Source organism: Sturnus vulgaris, chromosome 8, assembly GCF_052056855.1.
Source record: "Sturnus vulgaris isolate bStuVul1 chromosome 8, bStuVul1.hap1, whole genome shotgun sequence".
In the NCBI taxonomy this organism is placed as follows: Eukaryota; Metazoa; Chordata; class Aves; order Passeriformes; family Sturnidae; genus Sturnus; species Sturnus vulgaris.
Genome location: NC_142250.1, coordinates 37034292 through 37050580, shown reverse-complemented (window position 1 = coordinate 37050580; position 16289 = coordinate 37034292). Strand labels below are relative to the sequence as shown.

Below are 16289 nucleotides of genomic sequence, written 5' to 3'. Positions count from 1 at the left end.
TTTTTTTTTTTTTTTTTTTTTGTCTTCTGGCTTTTTTCAGCACAAAAGCTCACCCGCCCACGCCAGCCATTAATGAGAAACGTGAAGGGCTCGTTAACAACGTCCTTTCATCAGCCCGAGGTGCTGCCAGCATCGCGTCCCTCCAATTTACACCTCCTGCATCCCAGCCCCGGATGATGGAGCGCAGACCCCCGGCTGGGCTGGGATAATGGGATGGGATAATGGGATGGGATGGAATGGAATAGGATGGGCTGGGATAATGGGATAGGATGGGTTGGGTTGGGCTGGGTTGGGCTGGGCTGGGCTGGGCTGAGCTGAGCTGGGCTGGGCTGGGCTGAGCTGGACTAAGCTGGGTTGGTTTGGGCTGGGCTGAGCTGAGCTGGGCTGGGCTGGGCTGGGTTGCGTTGGGTTGGGTTGGGTTGGGCTGGGCTGGGCTGCGCTGGGCAGCTCCTCCGGCTCCAAATTCCTGACACGGGACGGGGGCGGGTCTGGATCCCCCTGGAGGAACAATTCGCGGTTTTGGAAGAGTGGGAAAGGGAAAAAGAGGATTCGTGGCTGGATAAAAGTGGTGCCTGAGGAAAAACGGGGGTGGGGAAAAGGAAGAGCGTGGAGAGGCAAGGTTTGAGGACAGGGAGGGGGTAAAGGGTTTGAGAGGGTAAAGCTTCGGGGGGTTGGGGGAAGAGAGGAAAAAAAAGAAAAAAGATGAAGAAAAAGGAGAAAAAGAGAAAAAGGAAAAAAGAAAACAGAAAAAAAAAAGAGAAAAGAGAATAAAGGAAATAGGAAAAAGAAAAAGAATAAAGGAAAAAGAAAGAGGAAAAAGGAAAAAGAAAGAGGAAAAAGGAAAAAGAAAAAGAAAAAAAGAGAAAAAAAAGAAGAAAAGAAAAATGAGAAAGAGAAAAAAAAAGAAAAGTAAAAACAGAAAAAAAAGAGTAAAAAAGAAAAAAAAAAAAGAGGAAAAAAACAAAAATAAAGACTAAAGAAGAAAAACTGCGCCGTGGGACAATGTCCCCGTCCCCAGAGCCGTGGCTGGGTTGGTTCCTCACACCCTGCAGCGTTCTTTGAAACCCGAGTAGCAGCGGGGCCGGGCTGGGCTGGGCTGGGCTGGCTCAGCACAGCCCAAAATTCCTCTGTGCTGCAGGGGAACCCCAGCCCTGCTCCAAGGATGCAAAAACCATCACACTTCAACCTGTACACGCCTTTCTTCCAGGCCTTTGGCATTCCTGGAAAGTTCTCGTTGGGAAATTATTCTTGAAATAGTCACTAATTTTTCCAGGATTCCCCTTGGAATAATTTCCTCCCACCAGTTATTTTTGTCATTTAACTACTGAAAGGCTGCTGTGTGCCCACTGCCCCCCAAAATTCAACCTGCACTTACCACGCTGATTGAAAATAATTCTGATTGGTATCAAAAGCATATAAAATGTGTTTGATCCATGAAAGCAGAAATAAAGATCAGGTTTGAGGCTTCTAAAAATGCTTCTAAAAATGACGGGCCATAATCAACACTGGACCTCCTCTCAGCCATGAGAACAAAGTTGTAAAACCACAGAATCATGGAATGCTTTGGGTTAGAGATCACCCAGTGCTTTAAGTTTTAAAGGAATTTTTGAAATGTTGACTCATTTTTGCATTTTTAAGGAAGCAGCTTTGCAGCACCAACCTTTCCCAATAAATAACCAAGTTAATACCGAGTCTCTTGGAGCTGGGTGCAACACAATATTTATAGGAAATATAAATTTAAAATAGTGGCAAAAATGATTATAAGAGGCAATTTATGATTTTTCTAGAAGAAATAATAATCATAGAGGTATAGAATGGTTTGGGATGGAAGAGATCTTAAAGATCATAATAGTAATGATGATGATAATAAAAATAATAATGTTAAAAGAAACAAGAATTTAAAATCACCACTCATTTATAACTTAACATAATTTGGAAAGTGATGTGTCCTACCACATCAGCAATTCCACTGATAAAGAAAATATCAATTATCACTTTAAAAAAAAGTTCCCCATGCTTGAGAATTGCTAAAAAAAAAAAAAAAAAAAAAAGAAAAAAGAAAGAAACGGAAACTTTGAGAGGCCAGATCTTTCTCGCCCCTATCAGATGACTAATTCTTCTAATTCCAAAGACCAGGAAATTTGGGCACATATCGAGGAAGGTCCCCACCACACCAATGAATTGGTTTTCTGTTCAGGATGCCTCCAGTGTGAGCTCATTACGCCACAAACCCGGCGTGCATGGGAGGGATCTGTAACAATCCCGAGGCCTGGGGCCCTTTTCCATTTGGGATTGATACATGGGGTGGAATCTGCATTTTTCATCGAACAGTACAACCAGTGTGGCTGCAGTTCTGCTGCAAATCCGATGCAGGAAATACAAGAGAGTCCTTCAAAAATATTCCAATTTGCCTTGGCCTGGCTGCAGAGCCTGTTTGTATGGGGGAAAAAAAAAAAAAAAGAACCTGCTGCAAAATTCAGCTTCTTCCCTGGTCAAGGGCATCTATTTCATTCTCAATGTAATTCTGCCAAAGCAAATATTATTTTTGAGTCTTTCATTATCCCTGGGAAGGGCTGGAGCAGTGTGCTGGTCCGGGATGCTGCAGGCCAGGATGTGCCATGAGTGTGGCCAGGCTGGATGGGGGGACTGGCAGGGCAGGGGAACCCAATTCCTGGGAAAAAAAACCCCACAACACTGCTGCCTGCCAGAGAGTGCGGGGTGTTTTCAACAACTCCAGAACTGTCCTCAACCCCACCTGTGGGATGGGCAGCCCTGGGCATCTGGGGGGGCAGAGAGTGACCCAAACCCAACCCAGCCCCCAATCCCTGCACCTCCTTGGTGCTGCATTATTTTAGTTTATTACTACTTTATTTATATACACAGTATATGATATACATAATTTATGTGTCCGTATAATTTGTCTTTTATATATATGTGTATACACCGATATATGTACATATGTGTGTATATATATATAATATATATATGTATATATGTATGTAAATTCACACAAAAATACGTGTATTTCGTTAATGTTAAATGTATATTTGGATGTTGGGGGTTATTTCTGTTCAAACCCCCCCCAGTCCCCCCCAGTCCCCCCAAATCTGGAGGGGACCCGGCCCCGCTGCGCCCCCAGCCCTGCAGCGCGCGCCCTCTGTCGGGCAGCGCCGGAACTGCAGCCCTGTCCCTGTCCCTGTCCCTGTCCCTGTCCCTGTCCCTGTCCCTGTCCCTGTCCGTCCTTGTGTCCCTGTCCCTGACTGCCCCTATCCCTGACTGTCCCTGTCCCTCTTCCCTGCCCTATCCCTGTCTCTGTCCCTGTACCTGTCCCTGACTCCCCTGTCCTTGTGTCTGTCCCTGTCCCTGATCCTGTGTCCCTGTCCCTGTCATCCCTGTCCACCTCCCCCTGCCCTCTCCATCTCTGACTTACTCTGTCCAAGTCCCTTTCCCTGTCCCTGATCCTGTGTCCCTGTCCCATCCCTGTCCACCTCCCCCTGCCCTCTCTATCCCTGACTGACTCTGTCCAAGTCCCTTTGCCTGTCCATCCCTCCCTGTCCCTGTCGCTGTCCCTGTACCTGTCCATCTCTCCCTGTTCCTGTCCTCAGCCCTATCCCTGACTGTCCCTGTCCCTGTTATCCCTGTCCACCTCCACTTGCCCTCTCCATCCCTGTCCTATCCCTGCCCTGCCCTGTCCTGTCCTGTCCCCCCGTGCCTGTCCCTGCCCATCTCCTCCTTGTCCATCCCTGCCTGTCCCTGCCCATCCTGAATCTCTGACCTAGAACAGGATTTCACTCCCAAAATTGCCTCTTTCCCTGGGAAAGGCATTACCTGCCCCAAACCCATCCCCGCCCCCACAAAAACAAAGTCACATCCCTGAAAAATCCCAAATACCTAAAAAAAAAACCAAAAAAAAAACAACCATGGAGGGATGCAAATGTGGGAAAGGTTAAAGTTGACGTTTGCTGCCGCCTGCTTTTGGTGGCAGCATGTATTAGAGATATAAAAAAATAATAAAATACACCCAAACTGTACATATTATAAGGCCGTATTTTTATCTCGGGGTTCTGGTGACACGTACAAACCACTTGAGCTTTGCTTCTGTGGTTTATATCGCCACGAGAAACCCTTGATAAAAATACAGCTTTATATTGTACAGTGGGGTATAGTTTATTTTCCCCATATATCACACCCTGTGTTTTATTTATAAACAGACCCAAAGACACTTGCACATGCAAAGCAGTTTTTTTATTGAAGTAATTCCGAGGTATCAATAATCCTGGATTAACTAACGCATTGCCACACAATAATTTTTGGGGGGTAGCAATGGCCTTTCCTAAAGAGACATCCATGAAAATATGATAAAACACATAAAAAAATCAGTATTTCCATGTTACAATTTACGATTCCCATACTGGAAATTTCAGCTTCTGGTGGCTCGTACTCGCAGAGAACCCTGCTAAAACCACCTCAAAATTTAGCTTTAATGTCTCTTGAATCCTTCCAACGGAGAGGCTACAGGAAATAAAGCTTTGGATAACAGAGAAACGCAGGAATCTGAAAGAAAACTCAAATTATAAAAGAATGTGCTGCTGATAAAGAAGGAACTATGATGAGATTTCAGCATTTTGCCGAATTTGGCTAATCAAGCTGCTTATCCAAAATATACAATTTGAAAAAAAAAAAAAAAAATAAAAATCCCATCTCCCCGTCCAAAAAGACAGGAGCCTTTTACACAGATCTCACTCCTCCTGTTCAGGTAAAACCCAAAGTGGGGAGGGGGAGCTGGGCAGAGCCCGGCGTGCCAGGCTGGGCCACTCGCTGCGAGCCAGACGCCTCCTCAGGGGGAAGCTTCCACCTCGCATTTGCCACGTCCCTCCCACTCCCTTATCCCTGCTTTAATGGACATTAAAAATAGAACAAAACAGGGCTGGAGATGGGAACAAAATCCATGCACAACAGGCTTGGATCGCTGTAGCCATTCTGCTGTAAAATGTAAAAACAAGAAAGGGCAGCCGAGCTGCCTCCCCCAGGACGCATCCCGCTTCTTTAATATAGTGGTGCCACCACACATTTCACTTTGGATGCTGCATTATATTTCTGTGTCACTCAAATATTTACCATTTTTTTTCCCCCTGAATTCTGCTGGGTGCTCTGAGAGCTTTGCTACAAAGCCAAGGAGCTGTACAGGGGTTGTGTGCCGTGGCTGGTTAGGGACACGCCAGCTTCTCCTTCTCCTTCTTCTCCTTCTGCAGCTTCTCCTTCTGCAGCTTCTCGTGGGACAGCAGCCACTCCTTCAGCAGCTGTCCCCCACCGTAGTTGCCACTGTCCCCACTGCTACGGATCACCCTGTGGCACGGGATGATGATGGGAATCTGCAAAACACCCCAAAATTCAGGAGGAGTAAAGGGTGAGCCAGCAAAAATGTGGGATGTGGCCCTGGAGGGGAATCTCTGGATGGGCTCGGTGTTTTCCAGCCTCAGTGATGCTGTCTGTAAATCCAGCACTCTAAAATCCAGCACTGGGATTGCAGGGACATGGAGCAGCCACATCAGGGCCACCCTCCTGGCAGAGCACAAACAGAAGGAAAACTGAGAAGTGGGAGCAATGGTCTGCACCACCCCTGGAGGCCACCCCGGTTCTTAGGAAAAAATAGGCAAGGACAGGAATTTTAATACATAAAAATGATGTAAAGTCTTGAAAAGGATAAACCTGAGATATTAAATCCCATATATAAAATCATCCCTGCAGCAGCAGGTTCTGCTGCCAGCTGAGCCCTCAGTGCCCAGGGTAGGGAATGAAACCTCACAGACCCAAAAATGCACATGAAGAACTATTTACATTGGAAAATGGGATGGAATTCTTCCCTGGGAGGATGGGTAGGCCCTGGCACAGATTCCCAGATTTGCTGTGGCTGCCCCTGGATCCCTGGCAGTGCCCAAGGCCAGGTTGGACATTGGGGTTGGAGCACCTGGGACAGTGGGAGGTGTCCCTGCCGTGGCTGGGGTGGGATGGGATGGATTTTAAGGTCCCTTCCCACTCAACCCATTCTGGAATGCCATGATCATCCCAGGACTAGAAGATTTCTGGGAAAAACCAGATTATTGAGAAGGGATGCCAGTGCCTCAGCTCCCCAGCAGATCCTCTTCCTGCTGTAGCACCTCCATGGGCACCCTGCAGAAATTCTCTGGAAGACCAAGGCATTATTTATTATTTAGCAGCAAGTCAATCCAAAATGGGCTGTGAATTTTTAAAACCCCCAACAGGAGAAGTTTGATTCCAACCTAACCAATTTTAAGAACTCTTTTTTTTTTTCCCCTCTGCCTTCTACTCCCTATAATTTATAATCACACAACACGGATTCTGCAAAATCAATGCCAGAAGTAACATAATGGACTGATAATGCAGAGGAGAACATAAACGTGTTTTTTTTTTTTTTTTTAAATTTTTTTAAAGATTTTTTATTACAGGTGATTATCATAGCTGAAGTACACACCATAAAAACTGCAATACATCATCTCTAATCACGGGTGTGTTTTGGTAACTGCATAGTAATGGCATTGCAACCGTGGAGCTGGGACAGCAATCACTCAGCCAAAAGGGCAGTTCTCACAAATCTGGATATTTCAAGTCAAAAAATTACCATTTATTTCTGTGTAGACACACAGACAAATTACACACTTTACCCTCACTTATTTTAATCCTATTTAATCATATAGTTCAAGCACTGTGGTGTATTTGAAGCTGGGATTCAAAAAACCCCAAAGTAGCTGAGCAGCTACTGGCCAGACCATAAATTGAGAGGTTTTTTTCTTTTTTTTTGGGGGGTGTTCTTTCAGTTCACTTAACTGATTTCAACGCCTGAAATTTAAAATCTTAATCTCAGCCCACGTTAAATGGGAATACACACAGGTGCTTCTTGTTGATCAAGGTTTAAATAAAAAATTGCTTCCAATATCTGCTTTATTTGGAGGTGGCAATGCCTCAAGTGATTCCTGCATCTGTGACAACTCCAGTGAGTACCAATAAAAGTTTTGCTCTGTGCCAGGCCATCCCACAGTTGGTTTATGACTTCTTCAAAGAAATTGGAGCTTTTTTTTTACAAGTGTTTTTCTGGTTTGGGGTTTCTCTGCCTTTACACTCCCCGCAGTTACTGCAGGAGGCTTGGCTTGAGTGACAAAGCCATAATAATACACTGTAAAACATCCCTGAGGTTCATTTGCAATTCTTTAAAAATACACACAGTAAAGCAGCAGATTTTGGTGGCAAGGCTATAAATCTTGGTGAAGAAAAAAAAAAAAAAAAGGCCTTTATTTTCAGGTGTGAGGTTTTGGATGATCCCTGGGTGGGTGCAGGACCTGTTCACAGCACAGGGAAATGGGGCTGAGCTGTCACCACCCAGCAAAAAGAGGAAATTAATGCCACTTTTTCCATGCCCAAAACAAAGAATTCCATGCTGAGATTGTCCCAACACAAGCACCCATCTGTCACCCCTCCACAGCTCTGGATGTGGAAGTGGTACAAAGACCATACCAGCGCTGCAATTTAAAAATATTGAATATTGCTTCAGTTTGGCTTAATTGTGGTGACAACGTTCAGCCTACTAAAATAATTAAACCTGCTAAAATTTATTAGGGCCCTAAGGACATTTTAGAGGGAGAGCTACCCTAGTCTGGAGCTTTAATGCCTCAGCTACATTTAATGTAATTTTTATCAATAACCAAGCAGCTCATAATATTATAGTGCTGCTGAAATCTTCATGCTGTGAAATCTAATTCCTCTCCTCCACGAATCCATCACACACACACACACAGCCCCTACCTCAAACACTGCAAAACTTCCAAACCCAGAGATTTGTCTCCAACAAAAAAATAACATGAAGGAGCCCTGGGATCGATGCTGGAGTCCCTCTGATTCGGGCACCAGCTGAATATTTTCTCCAACTTTGCTTTTGTTCTTCTGGGGAGAGGCCCACAAGGGAAAGAGCTTGTTTTCACTGGCAGCCTCATCAATACCTAAATCCTGGTGAACAAGTGACACTGAGAAGCTGTAATCAATAGCTCCCTGTGCGTTTTTTCTTCTGGTCAAATGGTTCAGCACTACTGACAGCCCTGACACTCGGAACATGATGCTAAATCTTTATCAACAGCCATCTGGGTGAGTGGCAGAACAAGGCTGGGCTGGTCATTAAAGCTCCTGGAGATCTGTGAATAAACCAACTCCTCCAGAATGTGTTTGTTTAGGAAAAAAAAAAGTGTGTGGGGGAAAACTCCCTGCCCATAGGGTCCATCGGTCTGAACTGCTTTTAGGAAATTCCAGTGCTCTGGCTCAGGTTGAGGTGAGGGAATGTCCCATGGCGTGGCTGAAGGGTTGGAGAGCTCTTGAATTATACTGGAAACAGCTCGGGGATCACACTGAGACACACTCAGCAAAAATCACTCCTGTGGTTTGCTCATGTCACAGAATGCCAGACTGGCTTGGGCTGGGAGGGATCCTAAAAATCATCCAGTTCCACTCCCAGCAGAAACAAACCCTGTGATGTGACCCAGCACGGGGCTCAGGTTATCACTGGCCACCAAAGGAAGAAAAGGTATTGGGAATGAACACAGCAGGGACAGGTTCTTCCCCCAGAGGGACATTCCCAGGGTGGGATTGTTGGGGTGTCTGTGCAGGGACAGGAGCTGGGATGGATGATCCTGTGAGTCCCTTCCAGCCCAGGACACTCCCTGGTTCAATGGATGAGCACACAGGAACTTTCCTGTGCCCACAGTGTTTCAGATCCACCCACCACAATTCCCTCACAAACACACGACTGCTCCCCCAGTGCTCAAAACATCCTGGTTGAACATCCATGACTTAGCCCAACGTTGTATCCATGATTCAGGATGGATTGGAGCAATATCCCTGATTTAGGACAGGCTGGCTCCAGGAGCAGCCTGTGTCCCTGGCTGGGGTGAGCCCAAGGAGCAGCACAGCTGGAGAGGGCACAGACCCAGCACAAACAGCTCTGAGTGTGTGATCAGACCACTGAAGACATCTTATTTAAGGCTCAGAACACTCATTCAGGATGGCCTTGGACTAATCAGCCCAACATTCTCCATCTCCCATGAGCTTCTGTGATTTCCTTTTGATCCTCCTCTACCAGTCTAATGAGATTTTTAATTGAACTTTATGGGTTCCCTTTGAGGACCACAGACCTTGCAGTCAGTGTGAGCCACAGCAAACTCTGGGAAGTCTCTCCTACAACAGGTGAGCCATCCCCACCCTGTCCTGGGCATAAACTGGTGGCACATCTTCCACTTTGTAAAGCTGAAGGTCAGCCCAGGAATCGTGTGAGACATCCCAGCTGCAAGGGGAAACCTGTGGGATGCACACTACCCAAATTAGAGACCAAGCCTTGATTCGTGGTGGTATCTGGAGAAAGGTGAGTTTGTGATTTTTATCCAAGTGTTTGAGGGACAAAGTGACACCCAGCTCAGGGTTATTTCGGGGGGCTCTTTTTCCTGGTACTCCCACCCTCACTAAATCAGGTTTATCACAAATCCATCTCCCAGCAAACCAGGATGCTCCAAGCCCCATCCACCCTGGCCTTGTGCACTTCCAGGGATGGGTTTGGGGTTTGGGCTGAGGGTTTAGATCCTGGGTGGTTGTTGAGCAATCTCTGACCTCTCAATATTTTCTTTAATCAGATTTCTACGAGGCTGCAACGTGGAGTTGCAAATTGGGTCAGAAAATCTGTTTTCGCAAGAGTTGACGGCTTTATATACAGAAATAACAAAGGTGAGGGGGTTTTTCTGCAGTGCCACATTTTATCTTTATCTTTCACCTCATGCATAAAATCCGTGTGCATTACACACAGGCAGCCTGCCCATGATGGCTCACAGGCAGAGGACCACGGAGACATTTCTGTGGGAAATATGAGGAGCAGGGAACAGTTGCTCACACTGGAGTGCAAAAGGACGATGTGTGTGTGTGTGTGTGTGTGTGTGTGTGTGTTTGCATGTGGAATATGGATGGAATTTCACATTACCTCCAGGAGATGAGCAGTGGCGAAATTGTGGTTTGAGATGGGCAGGACTCTCATTACAGCACTGATTTTTTTTTTTTTTTTAATCATCAGCTTTCTACGATGAAATATTGAGGTGGTATTATATTAATACAGCTCCTTTTCCCTACAGCTACACATTATTATCTATAACTATAGCTTAAAAATTTTCTGCTGGGGACAGAAACCACTGCTGCCACGGTATGGGCTGGGAAATGGCAATAATAGCTAGGACCCCATTTAAAAAAATTGCAGGAGCTTTGCTGTATATTTTCAGAACTATTTTCATCCTTCCTCACAGGGGAAAAAGCAGGAATTTTCACACCACAACCTGCTGTTACTGCTACTTTGGATGCTGCTGCTCCACTGCAGCCTGAGGGCAAAGCTGGGTACATTTCTAGGCGATAGCAATTACATCTCCTTTTGCACAACACTGGATTGTTATTCTTTGAGAACTGTTTCCTGTAGGTTTGCATTGGATTGCCTTATCTTAATGTACACCAGATTATATTGGAAAGCATTCCATCATATTAAAATAGTTTGTATTGTCAAGTACAATGCAGGGTATTGACAAAACACTGCTTATGCTGCTTACAGGAACTGCTTCACAGGGAAAGCTGATGGATGCTGGAAATATCAGGGTGGGCTCAAAGCTGAAGCCCACACAGAGCCGTGTGGGTCTCCCTGGCTGGGTGATACCCGTGGGGAATTGTGGAATGAGGTGGGCTTCAAGGTCCCTTGCAACCCGAATTGCTCTGGGGTTCTGTCATTCCGTGGGTTTAGGGATTGAACTGCTCCTCAGACAGTGCAGGTACATTCACCTGAGCCCCCAAACCCCCTGAGCCAGGATGGGGCTGATCCCAACCCAGACACACCAAGTGCAGACACCAACCCAGGTGACTCAGGTGCATAAATACACCTCAAAAGCTAAACCCAGACAAAAAGGGAAAACACACACAGATCACTTAGTGTAAGAAAACATTTTCCCCAAATCCCCAGGCCTAGCCTAGAGTGCTGCTCCCTCCAGCTGGTTCAAATTCAGGCACCTCACCTCCAGAATCCCAGCCTGGTTTGGGTTGGAACCAGTCCCATTCCACCCCCTGCCATGGGCAGGGACACTTTCCACTGTCCCAGGGAGCCCCTGGCCTTGTTTTCAGAATTGTATTTGTGCCAGAGTGGATGGGCTGTTTTTAACACAACCAAAACCACGAATCATCTGCCAGCTGAGGTCCATGTGGAAGATAAAAGGCTTCCCTGACCAAAAAATACATAAGGAAGTTTGAGAACAACAAACTGTGCAGAAGCTGGTGAGGACCAGAAGTGTTTCTCTTCCCAACCCTACCCCATAAATGGTAGGGCATAAATCACACTCAACTGGGCTGTGCATTATTGCTGATTAGAAACACTTACTGACCTTATTCCTCGTGGCAGACCAGTTTCCAGAGCTGATAAATTTAACCTAATGACATTTAGCCTGCAGAGCTCTCTAAATCCAGCATGTCCCAGCAGCTTTGGGCTGGAAGGTGCCCTGCACTCACCGGGTTGCTCCTCATGGCTCCTCCCACGGCTCTGGCTGCCCGGCTGTTGCCAGCCAGATGTGCCAGCTGCTGGTAGGAAACAGCCTCCCCGAACTTCACATCGTTCAGCAGCGTCCACAGCACCTGCCTGGTGAAGGAATCTGCAAGGAACAGGGAGAGGGCACGGCTTGACTGGAGAAATTAGGATGGAACAGCCAAAAAAAATCCCAGCACAAAGCGAGGCTCAATGGCAGTTTTCTCTTTGAAATTGGAACAGCCCCATGCACTGTCCTGTTATTGTGCCCTGTGTGACTACATTTAAATACATGATTATTAGAGAGAGTGCTTGGAGTAACTGATCACTATAAAAAAGGGATTTAAAGCTTTGATTTTCCTATATTTTTAATTTGCTCCGAGTACAATTATCCTGTTAGCTCGTACAATGTGGCTTTTCCCATTAAATTGGCAGAGTACAAATTAGCATGGAGCCAAATTAAAAGGGAAGGAATGAGTGGCTGTACCTATCTGACAAAGGCCTGGCATCTCCAGCTCATTTCCAACTTCAGCTGGGACGTGGCAGAGACGCCCTAGAGCCAGCACACTCTGAATTATCTGAATTATCCTGCACCTCTGAATTATCCTGCCTGGCTGATTTTATAGTGGGGACCCCCCGAGCTACTGCTCAGCACTGCACACACTGCCAAGTGTAAGGACTGCCTGTGACCTTGAATGTCCTGCACATCCTTAATGATACAGGGGGAAAAAAAATATATATATAATGTATCGGCCATTATTTTAATTTTAATCCGGCAGCAAATTGCTTTAAGTGTTCCAACTGCTGAAATAATGAATAAGCAAGTGCATTAGGAGAGGCTTTCTTCAGCATCTCAGGGTGTTACCCAGCCCAGGACTGTTTCAAGGAAGGAAAAGGGATAGTTCTGCTTGGATTTGAGGTGGGTTGAACACCTCTTGCTCTTCCAAGGCTCTTGGGAAAAGCTCTGAAGAGCGAACTTGTGGATAACTTATTGAGAGGAGTGAGCTGGTGACTAAAAACGGGGGAAAAAAGGAGAAGAGACCCCTTCTCCCAGCTGAGAAAAAACTCAAACTCCTGCTCTGGCAAAGAAATAAACTGATTAAAACCATTTCTTTCTTTAGTTGTCAAAAAAGACATCGATTACCTTCCACAGGAAAGTAAAGAAATGTGATTTTGTTCTTAAAGGAAACCCATACGGCGTTATGTGTGTGTTAAATAATAAAAATCACTTCTTAACTGAAGGGAATGATAATCACTTCATTGAAAAAAATCTGTTTAGTCTTTATTATAACATTAAGCAAATTAAACATCAGCATAATCCAGGTGATACGAGAAAAGGGTCATCAAAGAAATTAACTTTGTTGTTCATTAATTTACATGGATTAGTAGAGGGCAAAGAGATAGCAAATCTGCTCTAGTTTTTTATGATATAATTTCAAACTGTACACCATTTGTGGCAGTAGGGTGACTTTGGGGTTAATCAGACTGATTTGTCCTTTTAATTGCTTTCTATTCAAAGAAAATTCATTAGATAATGTTCTCTTCAAAATTCATGAATCAATTTAACTGAAGAAACCACATTAACAGCTTTGGGTTCATTAGCACAAGCAGTTGTGTTACTGGCTGATTGCTACGAGGGTTTCCTTAGGCAAACAGATTTTGTTTACTGTGATTCCTTCAGAAAGGTTTATTTCAAATCCAACTGGTCCTTATTATTTTTTTTTTAACCTTTTTAATCTGGCAGGATTAGCTTTAACCCCTTGCTCAGGGGTCTTGGGGAGTCACTGCCCAATGGCATCATTTAAATGACCAATACCCAGTCCAGAAAATCCTTTTTTTACCCTCAATTTTGGCAGGTTGGGATGGGATGGACCTGAAACTTTTGGGAACCTGTTGGAATCAGGGAGAAAATGGAGCAGTGGAGCAGCTGAGGGAGGATGGGGCAGCTCCAGAGCCCCCCAGCACCAGCACAGCCCCAGAGAGCCAAGTGATGCCCAAATTCCCTGGCACAGGGACACAGATTATCCTCCTGTCACAACCAGGGGCACAGATTATCCACTTGCCAGAGCCATTTTTCATGGGGGAAATCCATGCCTCTGCTCCCACAGAAAACACTCGTGAAGAGTTCAAAAGAATGAAATATTTAGCAATCATGCACATCACTTTGGAAATGTATCTGAAAACTCAATTTCATCCTGCAGAGAGCAAAGGCATTAATTAGTTTAAGCAGCTCGAAGAGGCACTGCCAAATCCTGTTATTAAACTGTCTGCAAGTGTGAGTGCTGTGAGCACACCCTGCCCAGAGCAGGGCTGAACTTTCCCCACTTTTCACTGCCAACGTTTTATGCTGTTTAATATCGTTACAAAGTGCTGTAAAACCCCCACATAAAATCAAACACACGGGAATCCTCTGGTCCCACTCTGTGTCCTGGGGAGGATGATGCCAGCAGAGCCATGAGTGGCAGCACCACGAGGTTTTTGTCCTTCCTGTGCCCCTCACCTGCACGTGGGCTCAGCAAAAATCCCCCTCCAGGTGACCAGGTGAGCTCCTGACCACCAGGGACACCTCCAGCATCCCAAACCCCAATGCCCCACCTGGCCTTGGGCACTGCCAGGGATCCACAGCTTCTCTGGGAATTCCATCCCAGCCCCTCTCTCCACCCTCCATATTTACAGATAAATCCCCCTGAACCTGTTGTTAATGCCTAAATGCTCAGCAGCCCACTGGACCTCAATTCTCCATACAAACATGTTAAATCCATGGGGAAAACGGAGAGAAAATCAATTTTACTTGAACACCCGGTGTATTGTAACTTTTAACAGTGTAACTGAAGGTGAGAATTAGTCCAAAGAAGTAAAATCATACACTTCTAACTAATAATCATACACTTCTAACTAATAATCATGGAGTTCTGGAATAGTCTGGGATGGAAGAGACTTTAAAAATCACTTCATTCCACCCCCTTGCCGTGGGCAGGGACACCTTCTGCTAAACAATATCAATTATACTTTATTTCCATATATATATTTATATGTTTGTATCTAAACTCTAACAAGGGATTTTGGTGTTGGTGAGGGGCTCAGTCCCTCAGGATTCAGGATGGATGAGGGAAGAGCAGAGGGACCAGTGCCAGTCCCTTCCTGTCCCCTCTGTATCTCACCTTGGGGCCAGAGAGCTCCAAAAAAACCCCCACAGCCTGATTTTCCATCCTTTTAAATCTCTTCGATTAAGAGGAATTATAGACAAACTGGTTTTTCCTGCCCCTCAAAACTGATTGCTGGGAATGTTAGTTTTTGTTTGTCGTGTTGGTTTATTTTTGTGGTTTATCTTTTTTTTCCTGCTCTTCTTTTTGTTTGTTTGTTTTCCCCCCAGAGTTTTGCAAATGCAAAGACAGTTATAAACACTTGCTCCTCCTCAGCTGCTTTTTCACAGCCTGCCTGGGGTACTACACAGACAACTTTCCTTTTTTTTTTTTTTTTTTTTTTCACTCATTGGTTCTCACTGTTAATACTATTAGTAAAAAAACCCCAAAACATTCCAGCACCACGGTTCAAAAAATACCCAAATCTGTCTAGGAAACAGCAGCTCCCACCTGAGCCAGAAAACTCCAACTGGCTCTTGGATCTGGGCAGAACAGACTCACACTCAAACTGCAGAATTTTCCTGACAACAGGCAATGGTGTAAACCATTAATCCAAGCAAGAGAGTGGATTTTTAGCAATTTTGAGACTTCTTTATTATTTAAAGCCATGTTAAACCTGTCAGCCTACCCCAGACTGACCTAGCAAGTGAATATGTGGAGAGATAATTGTTCAATTCAAATGTTTCGCTCTTTTTATGAGGCTGTTCCATCCCTGGAAGTGTCCAAGGCAAGGTAGGACAGGGCTTGGAGCACTTTGGGACAGTGGAAGGTGTCAACCCCTGTGATTCCATGAAACATCAGGCACTTTTATTAAGGTTTTATGTATTGCCTGTGCATGCATGTTTGCTAAATGTGATACAATAAAACAGAAGCAGGACTATAATGTATAAACTTGCTGTCTGTCTGCATCACTTCAATGAAAAATGGACCAAAATTCTTCCTTTTAACACCTGGAACATTCAGGCTGCCTCACCCTGACTGTGAGCTACATTAAAACCCAATTAATGGGAGCTGCTCCCGATCTGTGCCTTAACACAGTTTTACACACGGCTCCCTTCAGATTTCTGAGGGGGTTGTGGGGCCAAATTCTATCCTTAGAAGCAAGGAACTCTCCCTGGACCTCATCCAGCAGTATTTCTGCAGTTAAACTCCCTGCAAGTCAGGGGGTGTTTAACTCGAGCAGTTACTGATATTCTGACCCATTTTTTTTTTTTTTTACACAGTACCTCAAGAGCAGCTCACTACAACTTGCAGGAGCAGGTGGAATTTTAGTGCTGATGGAAATGAGGAATTGGATGCTCAGAGCTCCCCTGGATTCCCACTTCCAAAGCCAAACTTTCAAAGCCAAACTTCCAAATCCAAACCCAAACAAAGCTTTATTCAAACCATGACTCCTTCAACACCAGCAGCTCCATCTCAGCTGAGTGTTCATGCCAGATTTGGAAGGCCAGGACATGCCCAGCCAGGCTGGGGTTGGATCTGGGAGTCTGTGGATGTCTGAGGAATTGCAAAGCACTTGCCAAGTCCCTGCTGCATGTCCCAGCACCCCTGGC

The 16289-nt window shown here is 45.3% G+C and overlaps 1 protein-coding gene across 3 annotated transcripts in view; it reads right to left on the bottom strand.

The window, feature by feature from the left end:
* Positions 1-4223: 4223 nt before the first annotated feature.
* MGMT (O-6-methylguanine-DNA methyltransferase) overlaps positions 4224-16289 on the bottom strand; it is a 137541-nt gene continuing 125475 nt past the window's right edge. For all 3 annotated transcript variants that reach the window (XM_014879613.2, XM_088169465.1, XM_088169466.1), the window contains exons 5-6: positions 11581-11720; positions 4224-5372 (exon numbers count right to left, since the gene is read on the bottom strand). In XM_014879613.2, the coding sequence (XP_014735099.1) occupies positions 5208-5372; positions 11581-11720 (305 nt within the window). In that variant the 3' untranslated portion in view covers positions 4224-5207. The remainder of the gene's footprint in view (positions 5373-11580; positions 11721-16289) is intronic.